The 19106-nt window shown below is 32.1% G+C and overlaps 1 protein-coding gene across 1 annotated transcript; it reads left to right on the forward strand.

Annotated features, from left to right (window-relative positions):
* Positions 1-6025: 6025 nt before the first annotated feature.
* On the forward strand, positions 6026-6193 carry K441DRAFT_598688 (uncharacterized protein; the record flags this gene model as incomplete). Its single annotated transcript, XM_067645123.1, has 1 exon — positions 6026-6193. A coding segment is annotated over one exon (168 nt), but the record flags the coding sequence as incomplete, so codon positions are not given.
* Between the last annotated feature and the right edge of the window lie 12913 nt (positions 6194-19106).

Here is a 19106-nt window from a genome sequence, read left to right on the forward strand (position 1 = left end):
CCTATTAAATAGTGGTAGGGAGTTAAGGAGCTTAATGGACTTTAATTACTTTATTATTATATCCGTATTCCCTAGTATATTATATTTAATAGAGTAAATAGGTCGGCTAGGGCTTTAAAAAGGGGAAGCTAGGCTATTTTATAGGGCTATAAGGCTTTCTATAATCTCTTATATATTTCTCGCTTTAAGATAATTAGCTTTTTAGCTAGCTATAAGGGCGTAAATCTACTTGCGTACGTCTATAATAATATTATTATCTTTAATTTCTAATCCTAATTGGATCTTAGGTTCCTCTTAGGTAGAGGCAGCTCTCTTAAATAAGCTTACTTTAGGTGCTATTATTAGCTTCCTAGGGTTTATTAGTATTATACGCTTTAGTTTTAATTCTAGGGGTATCCCTTAACACGTTGGTGTCCTTATTTAGGCGCCAAGCCTAGGAACAACGTGTTTAGGTATACGTAACACCATATAGAAATTATAAATAGCTATTTATTTTCAACAATTCGATACCATACAATGCCGTATAAATTTTCAAATAATATTAAATTGCTTTAGCTGGGTGTAGTCTCTGGTATAGGTAGCTAATTTGGAGCCTCTAATTGGCTAAGCCCTTATTAATAGCTAAGGACGTAAATTAATGTGTTAAGGGATAGGTCTAGTCCTATCTAGCTTATAAGGTAGGATATTATTTAGGCCTTCCCGGGTAATATAGAGTTGTTTTAGTNTTTAAGTATAATNTATTAACGCGTTATTATAGACAAAGTTTTCTTTTTAGGGTGGGATATTATTAAGGCCTTCCCAGGTAATATAGGAAGAGCTTAGTATAATATAACAGCTTATATAAATACCTCTAAACTAAAGCTTATAGAATGCTATCTTATAAAGATACTAAGCTAAGGAAAAGAAAAGGGGGTTACTAGGGCTAGTGTAAATAAATAAGTAGCGCGAGCCGCTAAGGCGCTAGTAGGCGAGCTAATAGTAGAAAATAGTACTAGATAGTACTTAATAATATAAGATAGTATGACAGGTAGCAGAATATGGCAGAACTTAGGCAGAATTTAGCAGGTGACGCGCTCTAGCGCTATTATACTAAGTCCTTAATGTATTACGGGCGTAAATACGTCTAGACGTCCCCGCTAGTACGGCTAAAGATATAGGCCATCTAGGCCTAAGGGGTAGGAAAGTAATCGGCATTAACTTTAAGCTTATCCTATAGTTGGAGCTTCTAATTATTAAATATAGGGTTTATTCCATCTGTAAGCAATAGGGGGTCCGCTACCTTTATAGACCGTAATAGTGCTATATAGGGCTTAGTAGGTCCGCTAAGGCGCTAGGATAGGGCCTTAAGGACNATAGNAAGTCTCTAGGTGTTTAATAATTTATNACTAGATACGGAAGNANGGGTATCTCTAGCTTTAAGAAGCTCTCGCAGTTATTTAATCTTAGTATTAGCTGCTGCTAGCTCTGCCTAGGGGTTTAAAATATTAACTATTTTATTATCTAAGGTATTTAAAGGTCCTACAGCTGCTTTACTGGCTGCTATGTTTCTTAGCATAGTAGTAGGAGTATTAGATAATTTTAGGTAAATTCTTTAGGAATTCTAGTCCGTGCTTATCCTGTTCTTAGGCTTTATATTCTTTTTATATTTTTTAGTTCTAGTTCTTATTCTAGTTCTTAAATATATTTAAGTTCCTTCTTAGGAAGGAAGGGTGGATAAGCTTTAGATAATATTAGTAACTTAGTTAATTAAGGCATAAGCACAGTATAAGGGGCGCGTAAGCCTATATAATTGGATTGTCTATAAACGAGAATCTAAAGCTAGGGAAAGGAAAAGAGAAGAAGAGTAGCGCCGCTTAATGTTTTATAAGGTCTTCGCGTTATATAACCGCAATATACAGCAATCTGTGGCAATTTACTAGTGCGAAGTTCTGCTAAGTTCTACTAACTAAGTTCTGCTATTTTCTGCCAGTACCGTAATATTACACTCTATTTAACGCTTTAAAGTTTTACCCCAAATTATATTACTAGATCTTTATTTATTATCTTTAAATAACATAGTTTAAGCATTAATTTATATATAGCTTATAATGTTATCCTAGAATCCTAACTTATAGCGCTAGACATTATTAGCGACTTAGTTAATTAAAGCATAAGTATAGCAAAAAGTATGCATATAAGTCTATATAATTAGATTACCTATAAATAAGGATCTAAAGCTAAAGAAAGGAAAAGGAGAAGAAGAGCAGCTCTAGTTAAAGTAGGGTTCTTTTATACAGTCCTTTAGTTATATAACTATAAAGTTCTGCCAAGTTCTGCCAACTAAGTTCTGCTATTTTCTACTAGTGCCGTAACACTTAGTGTAACTACTACAGTTAGATAGTTTTATAGCTATAGGCTTACGGTTAGGGACATCTAGCAGATTTAAGTGCTAAGTACTAGCAAAACTGCTAAGAACTAGCCCTGCGCCTCCCAATTATATAGTAAAAATTAAATATCCCCTTACGTGACTGTAATAGATGGAAAGTAATATTTACATATCGCTAAGGTTATTTTAATTTTGGCATGTTTATTATACCGAAATCAGACAAATGTTCTAAAAGGTCTTATTGTTTCGATTTTAGTATATTTATTATACCAAAATCAGAACTTTATTCTAAAAGGTCTTATTATTTCGATTTTGGTATAATAAACATGCCGAAATTAGACAAAAGTTCTAAAAGGTCTCATTGTTTTAATTTTAGTATATTTATTATGCCGAAATCAAACTAAAGTTCTAAAAAGTCGCGTTGTTTTAATTTTGGTATAATAAACATACCAAAATTAGACCAAAGCTCTAAAAGGCTACTTTTAGTTTAACGCCTCTTACCCAACTTATATCCGTAATTTATTATTTATTCTTAATTCTTAATTAACATCTAGTGCGGTCCTAATTAAGGTCTATATAGATTACTACCGCAATATAGGTATAAAAAACCTCCGAGGTAAACGTAAGTAGTAATATAGAGTGTACCCTTCTAGGTAGCACGCCTGTACTATATTAACGGGAGGAAAAATACTATTAGGTCGCTGCTCTGTATTAGCGACTTAGTTAATTAAAGCATAAGCACTGTAAGATAGACGCGCAAGCCCATATAATTAGATTGTCTATAAACGAGAATTTAAAGCTAAGAAAAAGGAAAGGAGAGGACAAGCAGCGCCGCTTAAAGTTTTATACAATCTTCGCATTACATAACTATAATCTATGGCAATCTATAGCAATTTGCCAGTACCGTAACATAAGGTGCCATTAATAAAAAAAAAATAAAAAAAAAGGTTTTAGTATGTTAATATGCCGAAACTAAGTTACGAGTTATTAAGGAAACCGCTTTAAGTTTTCCATAATAATATAGCCTATATTAAGAAATAATCTTCTAATTTATAATATATTCCACCCTACCTATCCAATTATAGATAAGGAGAATACTAATAGGGCTTTTTTTATATGCGGGCTTTAGTACCTAACCTAGCCGGCTTTAATAGAATGCGACCGTGTAAGGTATCGCGCGAAATTTACCCTAATATAGCAGTTAAGTTAGAGAAGGCCGATAAAGAGGTAGATTTAGTAATCTAACTAGATAATATTAGATATGTAATAAATACGTAGTTAAGTAGAGCTGGTTAGGCCAAGTACTTAGGGTATTTTAATAGCGAATAGTTAAAAGATTTAATCCGGAGGCCGGAAAAGTAGGAGAAAGGGTTAGCTAAGGTATATTAGGCGATAGAAATGGTAATTTAGAAGGCCTAGCGGGCGTTATATACCAATGTGGTCGGGTTACTAGCGGTAAATTATATTAATAGGCGGGAGATGGGTAACGATATAAATAAGAAGCCGTTAAATGCTATATAAATAGGTATAATAATAATCATATATAGCAGGGTATGGACTAAAATAGTAAGTTATATATAGCGGACCTATATATTAGAGGGGGTTAAACTAGGAAATAGAGAAGAGGAAGATAGGGAAAAGAGGGAGGGGGAAAGAATAAAAGGAAAGAAGCTAGTATATAGATTTATAATTTAATAGGCAAAGAGATTATAGAAGATTAAAGAAATTATAGAAAAGGTCGAAGAGGAAGTTAATAAGGGAGAGGGAAATAAAGAGAAAAGTAAGGACGAGGATAAAGAGAGCGAGAAGGAATAGGAGAGGTTAGGGGATTAAGTTTTAGTTTTTTTATTAGCGTTATTAGACTATAATTTAAAGGATAACAAGTACAGGAGCACGTTCGTTAGCGCGTCAGCTGTATTAGGGGTAGATAATATCCGCGGATAGAAAGACCTGTTAATTTATACGCCTACAATATCCGCTATAATTACGGTCGCAAAAATATTAGTGTTATACTAGGCTAAAAAGATATAAGAGGAATGGGTAGTAGACATTATAAAACAAAATAGTTTTAGTAGGGAGAACGCTAAGAATTAAGCGCTAAGCTATTTTAATTTAGTTAAGGAGATAGCTAACTAGTTTATAACATTAACTAGTTATAGAGGTAATCCTAGCCTAATAGATTAGTTATTACGTTTGCGTATATATAGGATAGGGACTAGATTTAATATAAATGCGGGTGGCGTTATATAGTAGGTAGGAGACATATTATTATACGGCTATATCAAGTTTAGCATAGCGGGTTTACGGTTAATAATTTACGAGTTAGTTAAAATAACGCGGATGGAGTTATAGAAGGAGTTATTATTATTAGGCGTTAACGAGGACAGCTAGATTGTAAATAGGGCAATAAAGTTACCTAGGATTAAGTAGGATAGTTTAGTAAACAACCCAGTAGAGATAAAGATAGGTTAGAATTTTTTTAAATATAATATAAACACGTTTAGGGGCATAGACGGTAGGGAATAGTTAATAGCGTATATAGTTAAAGAGCGGGGTTTAAGGGAAGCGTTTATTAATATATAGGCCATAAATACAGTAGTAGTGGGTAGAGTAGAAGTGGTTTAGAAGGGCGACTAGGTAAGGAAGTATGGCAAAGCGGTGCGATTATTCCGGGAATATTTATTAGTATTAGCGTATATAATAGGTAGATAGCTAGCGCGCGGTATAGAGCTAATAATGGTATAGTATAAAAATAGCGCTAATAGGGAAAGCTATGGCATATTTATAGAGGATAGGTTAATAGTATATATAACTAGGTACTATAAAGGGATTAGGGCCAGCAGAAAGGCAAAGATTATTTACTGTTATTTACCATAAGAGGTTAGGGAATTATTGTTTTATTATTTATAGTTAGTTATACTATTTTAGCGGAAGTTAGAGAGCGCGTATATAGAGGAAAGAGGGATAAGAGGTAGTCCGTTTATATAGGAACTAGTAAAGGAGGAGCTATAGGTAGGTTTACGGCTAGGCAAGAGAAGATAAATAGAAAAAAAGGAAAAGAAAAGGGAAGAGGGTGAGGAGGTTAAAGGGGAAGAAGAGAGGGGAGAGAATAATAGTTATACTAAAGGAGCGCCGGATAAATAGAATATAAACTATATAAGACGGGCGATTTAATAGGTTTTAATACAGTAGATAGGGGTTAAATTAACAATAATAGAATAGCGATATGTAAGTAAGGCAATTTATCGTAAATATATTAATAATAAGGCGGTAATTAAAGCGGTAGTTAAAGGGGATAAGGGTAAAGATAAAGAGGATAATCCGTTTAATATATAAACTAGGTATAGTTCTAAGATTAAAAAGGGGATTTATAAAAGACCGATTATAGAGTTGCCGTTTAGTACTAAGTCTTAAAGAACGGCGTTAAGGCGGGTTAGTATAGGGTGGTATTAATAGTTATTATTTAAGTCGGCGTTAGAAGTTTAACTAAAAAAGGGTAGTTAGGCAGCTAAAGCTAAAAAAGAGGCGATAGAGGAGGAATTCCGGCGTTAGAGGAGGATAAGAGTAGTAGATATTTAAGAATAGTTAGAGGTATTAGTTAGAGAAGGGGCTAAGTTTAGGGATATCTAAGGACGGGCTATATAGGCAATTATGCGATAGAAGAGCCTAGTTATTATAGTTATAGGTATAGGGGCCGGGAAGAGTATATTATTTATATTACCGGCATTATGTTTTATAGGGGTAATAGTAATAGTTATCCCGTTAATTTTGTTAAGGGATAATTTAAAGGACTATTGCGATAAGGTGGGAATTAAGTATATTAAATAGGATAGCCGTAAACCACACAAATAGGCGTTAGTTGTTTTAGTTACGCTAGAATTAGCAGTTAGTAAAGGTTTTAGGGATTTTATTAATTAATAGCGGGCTATAAGGAGGTTAGACTAGATAGTAATTAACAAATACTATATCGTTTTAGATTTAACTAAGGGTTAAAGGATATGGATATTAAAGTTATAGGATTTAGTTAAGACGGAGATATAGTTAGTATATTTAACGGCAATAATATAGCTAAGAGATAAGGTAGAGTTTATACGGTTAATAGGGTTGCTAGTAAAAGAAAAAAGCTATTAGTCTAAAGGGGTAATAATATAAAAGAACGTTAAATACTAGATTCGGTTATATAACTAGGAGGAGAAAGAAGAGGCGGTAAAGAAATTAGTAAAGGAGAAGAAGCGCTAGTACCCAATACCTAGATAGATAATTGTGTATTATAATAAGGTAGAGAAGACGGTTAGGTTAGGGACGGGTTTAGGTTACGTTTATTACTACTAGTAGGTTAAAAGTAGGATAGAAAAGAGTAAGTTAATATAATAATTAACGGAAGAAATATAATAGGCTTTTATAGCTACGAACGTGTTGGGTTTAGAGGTTAATACACTAACAATCTAGGTAGTAATCTATATTAGGGTAGTAAGGAAGTTACGGGATTATAGATAGGAAAGTAGTAGGGTAGAGTGGGATAGGTTAAAGAGTAAGGCGATTATATTACGTAGGGTATAATATAATTAGGCGGGGAAGATTTAAAAAGGGGGTTTAAGTAAGGATGTTAAAGAGGATATACTAGAGTTTATAACAACTAAAGGTTATATATAGGTTATTTTAGACTAAGAAATAGATAGAAGAAAAGATAGGGTTAGTTATAAAGATAGGGAAGAAAAGTATAATAGATACTAAGCGAATAAGGTAGGGTTAAGAGGGGAAGAAATAGATATAGAGGTAGGAATAGAAGAGGAAGTAGTAGGGGTAAGGATAGAAGAGGAAGTAATGGAGGTAGATAGATTAGGAAAGGAGAAGAAGAAGGAGATAGAGATAATTAAATTTAAATAGGAGGTAGAGAGGTAAAGATTAATAGCGGTTAAAGAGATGAAGTTATAATTAAGAGAGATGTTAGAGGTATAGGTATTAAAGGAGAGGTTAGAAGAGTAAATATTAGGTTATTAGTGGTATAGGGCGGCGGGTAAAGTAAATAAAGAGTGTTTAGGTTATAGTATTTGGGAATACTATAAAGAGCGGGCGGATATAATTAGGGATAAAATTAAGGGGATAAAGGGGTTAATTAAGTAGGAGAGGTTTTTATATTATTTTAAGTATGGAATCCCGTAGGGTATATATAAGAGGTTTAAGATAAACCTAAGCAATAGTAGTTGGAGGAAGAGAAGAGGGGTATTTATCAGTTTAAGGGGGTATTGGTTAAGTTATTAATATTAAATTAGATTATATAGCCGGTTAAGTTTAAGGTATAGGTTAAGGGTAGGATAAAGGAGGACGGTTTAGAATAGGTTAATTTAAGTAATATTAAACCGGTAATAAGATAGATAGGAAAGAAAATTAGGTAGGAAGAATTAGAGAGTAATAGAATATACTAAGTATTTTATAAATTTTTAGAGTATAGAGTATTATAATAATTTAAGTAGTAGGTAATATTGATTTTGGCATACTAACATTAAAAAAGAAGTAATTTCGGCATGTTAACATGCCAAACCCCCCCCCTTTTTTTTATTTACTAATGCTACCTTAATTCCCTAATAATATGGCAAAATATAATTATTGCAAAAATGGATAATAATTAATCTAAATAAGTGTTAAGATAAGTGTTAAGATAAGTATTAAAATAAGTGTTAAGATAAGTGTTAAGATAAGTATTAAGATAAGTGATAAGATAAGTGTTGAGATAAGTATTAAAATGGACGGTTAAGGGGAGTCGTAATTAAGAAGCTTAATATTTAATAGAGAAAGAAGCTTATATATTATTAAATAAATAATTAAGTATAAAAATACTATCTTATTACAAGAGGCTCTAGAGCCTTATTATATACATTAAATAGGTAGCAAAAAGGCTGATAAAGACGTCGCTTAGTTGGTAATAAGTAATAGAAATAGGTAATAAGACATTTAATAAGACATACGATTAAGAAAGAGGGCAATTAGTTATAAGTTAAGAGATAACTAAGACTAAGTACGTAAATACAATTTAGGTCAACAGATAGTAGTATAATAGTGGTAAGGAAATCCGATTTAGGTCAATATATATATATATACATTATTCCTAAAGGTAAGCTACTATCCTATTAAACTCCGCCTATTTCTTAATCCTTATTCGCTGCGCCTTCCATATATTTATTAAATTTATCTATAGTAAGCGAATTTAGAAATGCACTATGGCTAGTAATATTATCTCCGCATTTATAGAGGTAAGGAAGGAGCTAGTACTAAGCGAAGAGGATAAGGTAATTAATAGTGTTAACGGCTAAGTCTATCCGTCTACGGTTAACTAGTAGGATACTACCCTTAATATTTTTCCGCCATTTTAGGCGGCAGCCCTAGTCCTAGCTATTAGGATTTAGGTATAAATAGAGTGCATTATAAATAGGGTTATTAAAGTAATTGGGTAAAGCGAGGTTAGACTTTTAAAGGGGATTAGGGGAATAGGTACCTATATATAGTCCTAAGGCGGCAGATCCTAAGTGCTTAGTAATAGGGGAGGGATTATTAGCTTCGGAGAAGAGAGGATAGCGGCGTAGGATATTAACGGGCTTAAACAACGGCCGGTTGTATAGGTAATAGTCCCTATAGGTATTAACGCGGACGCCTTTAAGCTTAGCGGTCTTAATAGGTAAGACGATATTACGGGCGAAGTAGGTATTAGTACTAATGCTATTAGTAGCGCTACTAATACCGTTATAAAACTAGGATATATAGTTAACAACATCGCGGTAATTAACTAAGGAAATATGTTAGTAGTGGGGAGGGTTAGGGCTAGGGCTAACCTTAGCTATAGCTAGGAAGGGTCTATACTAAAAACACTAGCAGCTACTACTAATAATGGTAATACTTTAATTAGGTGGGAGGGTTTAAAAGACGTCGCGGCCGGTTAACTTAATAACATAGTTATTAAGGACGGAGGTATAAAGAGCGTTACTATAGATTATATTAAGGCTTATACTAACAACATTAGTCTTAGTAGGGGAAATATTAAGGTGGCCTTATAGGATAGGTTTATTATAGCCATCTATATCCGGGTAGAAAGGGATAATTTTAACCTATATAAGGCAAGGTTTAGAGCTAAGGAGTATAGGGAAAAGTATAGCCCGTTAGTGATTTTCGGATAGAGGTTCTTAAAATTTTATAAAGGGTTTATAAAGGTATTTATAGATAGACTAGTTAGACTACTAGCATTCTATAAAGTAGTAAGCGGTAAAATAGTAGCGGGAGCATTATTTGGCGTTAGTAGCGTTATAGGTAGTATAGGAGTTGGTAGAGTTTAGCATTTTTAAAGATAAAAGAAGCAAGGAGGTATTAAGGTGGAAGGTAAAATTAGGAGCGAAAGTAGGGGTAGTTAATATTTAAAGGAGGAAAGAAAAGGAAGGCTGGTGGTTATATAATATTAGGGAGGCTAGTAACGCCAGCCTCGTTATAGCACTAGAAGATTAATTTTTAATAGTTTTGGTATATTAATATGCCAAAATTAGGATTTTAATATACTAAAATTAATATAGCTTAAATAAATGGCTCTAAATTAAAGCTTAAACGAATACTGTATTACAGAGATACTATTACAGCGCTAGTAGAAAACGGTGGATTATAGTTAATAATAATAATAATAATAATGATATTTATTCCGCCTGGAGGCACTAAGCCTAAAGGGCACTAGTACTATATTATATATTTTCACTCCTTTTAGTCTTGCTATATTCTCGTATAAGCCTATATATATACCTTACTTAGTACTCCCTAGTGTTACTAATACCTTATTCTACAAGATCTTATAGGTAGTTAGTAGTAGGTAGTCTTAGGGGGCTGTTCCTCTAAGTGTTTATTATCCTATCTTTGGCGATTAAAGCGAGATTTACTAGTGGTATAAGGGTGCGTAGTGTGGGTTAGTCGAAGTATAAGGGGGGGGGGGAGGTTTAACTGTAGTAGGTGGGTTATTAATCTGGTTCTGCCTTAAGTTATCCAGTAACTATTATATATTTTACTATTATTTAGACTACGTTTACGTTTAATGTCCACTATCTAGGGTTAAATAGCGCCTTACCTTTAAGGTAGAAGGATAAGCTACCTTATCTTATATCTATTTGCTATAGCATTTATTCTTAATACGCTGTCTATTTTATATACTTAAAGAGGAAATGTTCTACTATTTCTTTTACTTATTCGTAGTTACATTGATCTAATTCTACTACTCTAATCTAGTGTAAATATTTATTAAGTTATATTATTCCCGTCTATAGTTAGGCCAACACGTTTACCTTTTCTTACTTAAGAGAGTTATATAGCCTATAGGTATGTTTACCTAGTAGCGCTATATCCATTTTTCTTAAGTACCTTCCTACTCCTTTTGGTAGTATTTTCCTACCCTACTATCTTACTCTTGCTATATTAATTATTGTAGCCTTAGCCTAGTATTGTTATCCTTATAATAGGCGTCCTTATATAGTAGCCCACTATACTACTTCTTTTGCCTTCTTGCCTAGTGCGAACTCCCCTTATATTAGGACCCATGCTATAAGGACACGGTTACTTCTTTACCTTAGCGTATAGGTTATATTATAGATTTATATAATACTTATTTAGCTAGACTGGTGCTTAGGTTAGCTAAGCGCTAGTAGTGTTACCTAATTATTAGTAAATATAGTAATCTATCTCCCCTATAGATCCGGTAGTAAGCGTCTTATCGCTAATAATATTACTATTAGTTTAGCTATATATAGGTTCTGTTCTACTCTTAGTCCTAATATGGTTAAGTATATAACCGCTTCCCTATTTAGTGTATTGCTAAGGGTATTATAGATAACACCTCCTATCCCTATTATACCTCTCCTCCTAAACGAGCTTATTATGATCTATATACCTTAAACAGAGTTGGCGGCTTTAGTTGCCCTATCTTTATCTAGGTTAATACTTATAGGTAGTCAGTCCTCCTATAGTGGTACTATATAGGGTTAAATGACCTCTATTTTATCTGTTAGTGTATATTAGTATATATAGGCTATCTTTTATAGTAGGGACGTAAACCTCTAAAGCACCTTCGTGCGGAGCCTTAAGAGTGGGTTTGTTTTATATAGCGTATAAAGGTCGACCTATAGCTTAGTAGCCCTCTCTAAATGCCGCTCGCGTACTAACTATATGCTTGCTTTGGCTTCTCTAATAACTATAGCTACTATATAGAAAGTTCCTATAATTGCCTATACTCTAATTCTTTGCACCTTATTTATTACGGCTATAGCAGAACCCCCGCAGACGTGCATCTAGATATTTAAGGCATAGTCTACTACCGGTGCTACTGTTGCCCTAAATAGCTGTCTTGTGGTTAAGGGGGATACTATTTAGAGTTTCTTTAGTGCCATAGCTGCGATAAGGCCCTTAGTGGCTGCTTTTGTAATATATTGCTTATACCAAAGCTCCGCATCTATAACTACCCCTAAAATCTTAGCTGTATACCCTAGTATAACTGTTTTTCCCTTAATTATAAACGGGGTAGTATTGGTCCGCTCCGCGTTTCTTATAAAGTGCACTAATATAGTCTTTTCTCCTTTAAACGTTGCGCCGCTTCGTTTCTCCTAGTCTATTACTCTATTAATAATAGCCTAAATACCTTCGCAGTTTGCTGCTGCTAATGGTCCTATAACCTATATATTGTAGTCGTCTATAAACGCTATTAAGCCTCCATTTATATTAAGCCGGTGCTAGACTAGGTTGGCATTAAAAAAGAGAAATAGTATTGGTGAGAGCGGCGATCCTTGTGGTAGTCCTACTTATAGTAACTGTTACTAATTAAAGGTATAGCCGTTGACTAAGATAGTCGCCGTATAATTAGAGCAGAATATATTAATTTACCGCACTAGTACTGGCGGTATACCTCTTACTATAAGCCTTTATAATAGCCTCTCTTTATATACTTTGTTATATGCCCCTTTTATATTAAAGCTAATAAGGCTAAGTACCTTTCTAGACCTCTATGCGTTGTATATATGTTCTTATAGTAGCAGCAGCGCCTATTTAGTAGAGCGCTTTTTCCTCGCCCTAAAGTAATTTGTAGGTAGTAGTCTAAAGGTTTCTACCGCATGTGATATTCTCTTAGCGACTACAGACTCTAGTACCTTGCCTAACGTAGAAAGTAGAAAGATAGGCCTCTATACCCTTACCTTTATATAATCTCCTTTATTTAGCTTCTTAAGCGGTATAATCTTAGCATTTCTCCATTAGCTAGGAAGGTTACCCTTATCTAGTAAGGTCTAAAAAAGGAGTAGGACCCTATTTTTTATTATTGGCCATATCTGCCTCTACACTATCGCTAGTAGGCCGTCGTCCCCTAGCGCTTTCTATAGCTTTGCTATAAATATCTTCCGTTCCACCTCTTCTATTATAAGACGTGGTATTAGTGTTAGCGTTTATTAGGGCCGCGGGCCCTCGTCCTCTATTCCTGCTGGCAGTAGGGGAAAGAACGTAGTTAATAGCTCCGCTGCTTGCTTATCTTTTCCTTCTATAGTAGATCTATTTATCCTTACTAGCGGTGGTATCTTATTAAACGCTGAGTTACCGCTTAGGTTAAGGTATTTTACTACTTACTAAATATTTGCGTTATTAGCTAGGAAGTTATTCTAGTATGTCCTTTTCTATTTCCGTATTACATTGTGGTATTCCTTTAAGGCCTCCTTTACTTGTTATTTTAGTTCTAGTAACATCTAACCTACTTAGCGTTGGTTCTTTACCTAGTTCCTCTAGTAAGTATATACCCAGCGGAGCTTTGTAAGGTCTATTGTCTACTACCTTTTTATATATAGTAACGGTTTAGCTTTCGGAGTTAATGCGTGTACTACCTCTAGTACTACATCTATAAGCCGGTCTATTTGCTACTGCACTTTACCGCCTACTAGGATTATATAGAGGGCGGTAGCAATCCTATTTCTAATTTTATTCCATAGTACGTTTTTAAAGAGCATTCTCTATTCTATAGCGCGTTTAGGGACTATAATATTAAATATCGTCTTAATTGCCCTATAATTAGATCCGTGTTCTATCCTATATACTATACACTTTACTATTATAGATACTAGCTTATCTAATACTAGGATCAGGTCAATCGTTATCTTATAGTTACCATTTTACCATATTTTTATACCCCTAGGCAGCAGGCTACGTAGGGAGTAATCTCCTATAAGGTCAATAATCGGGTTAGCTTCTCCCTATCTCACTAGCGAGACATTATTTCCTCCCTATAGCTAGTCGTACTAATTAAAGTCTCCTATAAGTATTATATCGGTTCGTATCCCTATCTTATTCTATATTTCCTAAATTAATTAGTGTAGTTTACTAGTTATATCCTATAGTACCTCTATATTCTTTCCCTTAACGTATACTAATACTACCAGTACTAATTAGTTAGGAAGGCGCAGCACCACTACGGTAAGATCTGCCGATTATACTAGCACCTATTTAGCCTTAATATCTTTTTAAATCTATAATATACTCCATACCGCCTACCTCTCTTTATATTAGACCGTGGGTATTACCTTAGTTTAATTTAAGTGTCCTATAGGAATAGTTATAACTATATCGTTTATTTTCTATGCGTACGGCTCTAATATTACTAATACTCTAAAGTCTTTTAGTTATTTATCGTTTATTAGGCTCTGCTGTACTATACTCTATTTTTAGATATTTAGTTAAAGTACCTAAAGTGTCTTATGTATAGCGGGTAGGATAAAGCACTCGGCAATTTTTACTAAACGATTTATATAGTCCTCCGTATGGTATATATTTTAGGATTTATCCTTAGCAGTTATTATAATAATATCCTTTTTAAGCGCATCTAGTATATATTTACGGTCTTATATATATAAAAGCTTTATATCCTAGTATCTAATACCAGTAGTAATATCAGTATAGTTTTTAATAACTTATTATTAATAAGATTAATTAATAATTTTTACCGCTTAACTAAAATTTCTAAACTCCATCCTTCTTTTTAATTATTTCGTATAAATTATAGATTCTAAAATTAATTTATCTCTTACGCCTTTAACTACCTATAATTTAGTTAAAACTAAATTAAAAGGAAGGGGTAGATCCGCTTATATAATATAGGTCTATACTTAAACGGCACATAATAAAGAGAATTCTCGGTATAAGTTCTGTATATACTATACAGCAACACCACTATATAGCACTTCAGTTAGTATAAATATATATAAACATCTTAAGTTAAAGTATAGAATATATGTCAACCAAACTCCGGGTCTAATTTAAGAAGAAACTATCTATTAACTATAGCAACTTTATACCTAAGCAGAGTCTTTAGGCTAAATAGAAAAGATTAATACTTAAGTCTACCAAAAATATCTAAATTAGGATATAATTAATAAGGCTTTAATTATACTAATTATTATATAAAACCTTCCTTTTCAAGTTGTTAAATAGCCTAAATTTTATGCTTTTTACTAAGTGCTTAATCCAGAATCGTCCAACTTTATAACTATAGCATACTCTTAAGTTATAAAGAAGATTAAGCAGTCCTAGCAGACTTATAAAGACGTTATATAAAAGAAACTTTAGTCAGCAGTATTAAGTATTTATCTTTTACTTAATATCTAGACCTCCCTAAATAGGCTTCTTCTTCTAGGGATTTACGCCTACTTTATTAACTATAGTTAAGAGAAGCGCTTAAAGGCCCTTTTTACGCTTTATACGGTAGCAAACNATAGCNGAAATAAGNAATTTNCTACTCTTCTCCTAATCCTTAAGGACTATAGTATTATATAAAAGCTTNGGTCTATCGTTTATAATAACGCNACTTTAAATAATATACTTTATTNTACGGTAGAAGCCTATCTCTAAAAAGAGGAGGATATTAAATAGGATTCTATATATCGGCGGATCCGCTATACTAGTTATATTATTAATTTAGCCATATAAGCCTTTCTATTTTATAGTCTAATTAAAATAGAGTAACTTAAGTTATATAATAAAGAAGAAGGAAAAGGAGAGGTAGTAGATAAAGAGGAGAAATAGGCAACCTTTTAGGTTATAGGACCACTTAGTAAGCTTTATAATATTATTATATATATCCGCAGTTCCGCTAGTTATANAAAGGAGTTTAAAGATTTAGTAAAAAGAATAATTCTACTTAATAACTATATAAGATGGAATAGCTGGTTTTAAATACTAGCTATAGCCAATTAAAAGGCGGGAGCTATTAATACCTACACTAAGAACCACTTTACCACGCTTTAGGTANATTATTTCTCTTTAAAAGACTAGAAACGGCTTTATATAATTAAGGAATTCCTTTAACNATTCTACTAAGCAACTCTAGAGACTTAGGGTAACCGCGCAATAATTAATAGTATACTCTTTACTATAGATATTATTATTTAGTACTTTAAAGCCGCGCTTATAAGTAGACTTCCTTTTAAATTAGATAATACTAATACCGTATAATAGTCTAAACATGCTTCTAATAAGGAGTTTAGCGCTTAAATTAAAAAGGGGTAGGAGACCTTTAATAAGTACTATAGTAAAACGGATAAGTTGCTACTTTACGCCGCTACCCTTATTCTTTATCTAAACCGTTATATAAAGTATATTAAGGTAAACTAGAAAGTAAAGTAGGTTAAGCCNATATTAAAAAAGGTTAAAGAGCTTTAGGAGTCCTACTAGGAAAAAGCTTCTATTCCTCTAAGTCCTCTATTATATAAAAGGAGACCTTAGAAGTAAGAATTTAACATATTTAATTAGATTGCTTAAAAGCTAGGGAAGTATACTTAACTAGTAAGTTAGGATAAGTACNAAGATTATTATAATAGGGAACCGTATAATATTNGTAAGATACTAGCGCTTAAATGGTAGTATTAAGATTAATAAAGAAAATGTTAGCTAAGGTTATTATATATAGCAATTAATATTCTTTTAATTCTAGCTATAAGTAATAAACTAGAGCGAGTCTTTTTAGGGGGACGTTATATAGTATTATAGNAAAGGGTATAGATAGGAGTAGAAAACCTTAAGAGGGTAAAGTGTTTAAAATATTATAAACAAAGTAGTATTTTAGACGAATAATATCTAATATTAGGAGACTATTAGGGCCTTTTCTAGAAGCCTTCCTCTAAGTTCCCTTTATAAATTAATTAGCCTTAGGCACGTACTATAATGCTAAGTAATTATTAATAATTAATAATTATTAACTAATAATAGCGATTATTAATTAACGCCTTATTAATAGCATTAAAAACTAGCCTAGACTATAGCATTATNTTAGGCCGCTTTTAGGTTTATAGGTTCTAATATAGGCTAATTNCCCTATAATATAAAAGTATTAGTCCTATAGCAACCATACTNCCTTACTACTTTTAGTAATGTATACTACTATTAAACTATATACCTTTCCTATGTCTTTTCTACTAAGCCACCCTATTTAGGCTATATATACATTATTCTCTTTTCCTAGCACCTTTACTACTTTATCTTAAATCTTTTCTTCCTAGTTAAGAACTACTGTTTAATTAGTATTATTAATTTTTACTAGGTAGAGCTAGTCTTATAGTACCTAAACACTAAGTACTAAGGTCTTTTAGGCCGCTTCTTTTATANATTAGAGCTTAGTATTATTTCTATAAGTTATTNTAATATATATAGGGTTTTTAGGGTCTTTAATTACTGCTATATAGCGCTAGCTCTTATAGCCTTCCGTTATATATATACTACTTTTAATTACTTACCTAATTACCCCCAGTTATACTTCGTTNTTATTTTCCTCTTTAACTCTAGATATATTAACTATATAGTACAGCGTATTAGTAATAGTTAATAGTATAATATTCCTTAACGGGAAGGATATTAGGTTACTTAGTTAACTACTTAGTAGTATATAGGTAATATCCACGTACAATAGAGCCGCGCTTAGTAGTGCTTAAATATTTAATAATTAGGTNTAGATTACCTTTATCTTCTNCGTAACCTTAGCTTTAAATATATTAATCTACTCTATAAATATTTTAGTAATAACTTTAATTTGGTTTACTTATACCTCTTTCTACTACTTTAATACCCCTAGTAGTAATATAACCAGGTTAGTTAGCACCTTAATCTATATATTTAATGTTATATTTATCCTCTTAGTTATTAATTAGTTTGCTATAGTAGCTATTATTACTAGCTACTTTATTCTCTTTTTAGCNATTATACGGTTTTTTATTAACCCTATTTAATCCTTAGGGCGTAGTTTTTTCCCTATACGCTTTAGTTNTGGTATACTAGGGGCTACTGCTACTATATAAACCGTATCTTCTATATTACTCTTATAACTATTATTTTTAAAGGCCTTAGTTATTTTGGCGNGTTCCTAATATAATTAATACNTTAAGCNTTCTTCTACCTCTACTATTTCTATCTTCCCTTTCTTAACTTAGATACTGCGTGCTAGGGGGTATTATTTAAAGATAAGGTTTAAGTCCTTTTGGTATTACCTTATAGATTATAGTAGANATTATATAGTAGAGGTAGAGTTATATAAGCTTATATAACTTAAGGACCGTATATAACTTTAAGCNNTNCTACTATTCTTTTTCTTTTCTTTCTTTAGCTTTAGATCCTTATTTATAAATAATCTAATTATATAGGCTTATNCATCTATCTTACTNTACCTATATCTCTTAATTAACTAAGTTACTAATATCCCTTCCGCTAGTATATTTTNTTCTATTATTATTAATAAAAACTNGCTAATAGAATTAATAGAATTAAGGCTATATAACTATACGCGTACTTTTAATTCTAGTATTTACGCACGGTTTACCTTTTATAGGATACTACTAATAGAAGGGATACTCTCTATAACTATAAAGGCTTAGTTAAAAAAATAGAATTTATTAGTAGCTAGTAAACTAGAATTCTAANATAAGGTCTAGAAGNAGGTTAAGGAAAAGATACGTCTATATATATAGGCTAAGGCTCTAAGTAAGCCCCTAACTAGGGTTTATAATAGTGCCGTAATAATAACTAATTACCTATAATATTGTTTTAGTATATTAATATGCTAAAATAGATATATTTTAGTATATTAATATACTATATATACCCGCAATCTATTTCTATAACTTATTCCTATAACCTATTCCTATAACCCATTTCTATAACCTATTTCTATAACCTATTTCCGTAAAACCTATTACTAGTAACTAACCCGTTCCTGTATAACCCATTTTATAGTTAATAGAGGAGTAAATAGGGTTAGAGTATAAAGAAAGAATATAGTATATTAATAAATAAAGTAAGATTTAAAAGATTATTAAAAAGAGAAAGGTAGGTAGAAAGAGAATATTAAGGGGATATTTTAGTATATTAATATACTAAAATAAGGCGATTTATTATACGTTAATATAGTAGTAATAAAGTAGTAGTAGTAAAAAGTAGGAGAGGTAATAAAGGTAATAAGTAAAATAAAAATAAAATAGTAAAAAAGTAATAAAGTAATAAAAGTATAGATAGTATAAAGGTAGTAGGAATAATAGAAGTAATAAAGTAATAGGAGTAGAAGTAATAATAGTAATAAAATAATAATAATAAAGTAGTAGTATAGTAATAGAAGTAGTAGTAAAATAAAAGTAGTAGTAGGGGTAGTAGATTAAAAGTAGTAGTAGAGTAAAATAATAAAAGTAATAAAAAAGAGTAGTAATTAAGGTAA

The sequence above is a fragment of the Cenococcum geophilum genome (assembly GCF_001692895.1).
Source record: "Cenococcum geophilum 1.58 unplaced genomic scaffold K441scaffold_122, whole genome shotgun sequence".
NCBI classification, from domain to species: Eukaryota; Fungi; Ascomycota; class Dothideomycetes; order Gloniales; family Gloniaceae; genus Cenococcum; species Cenococcum geophilum.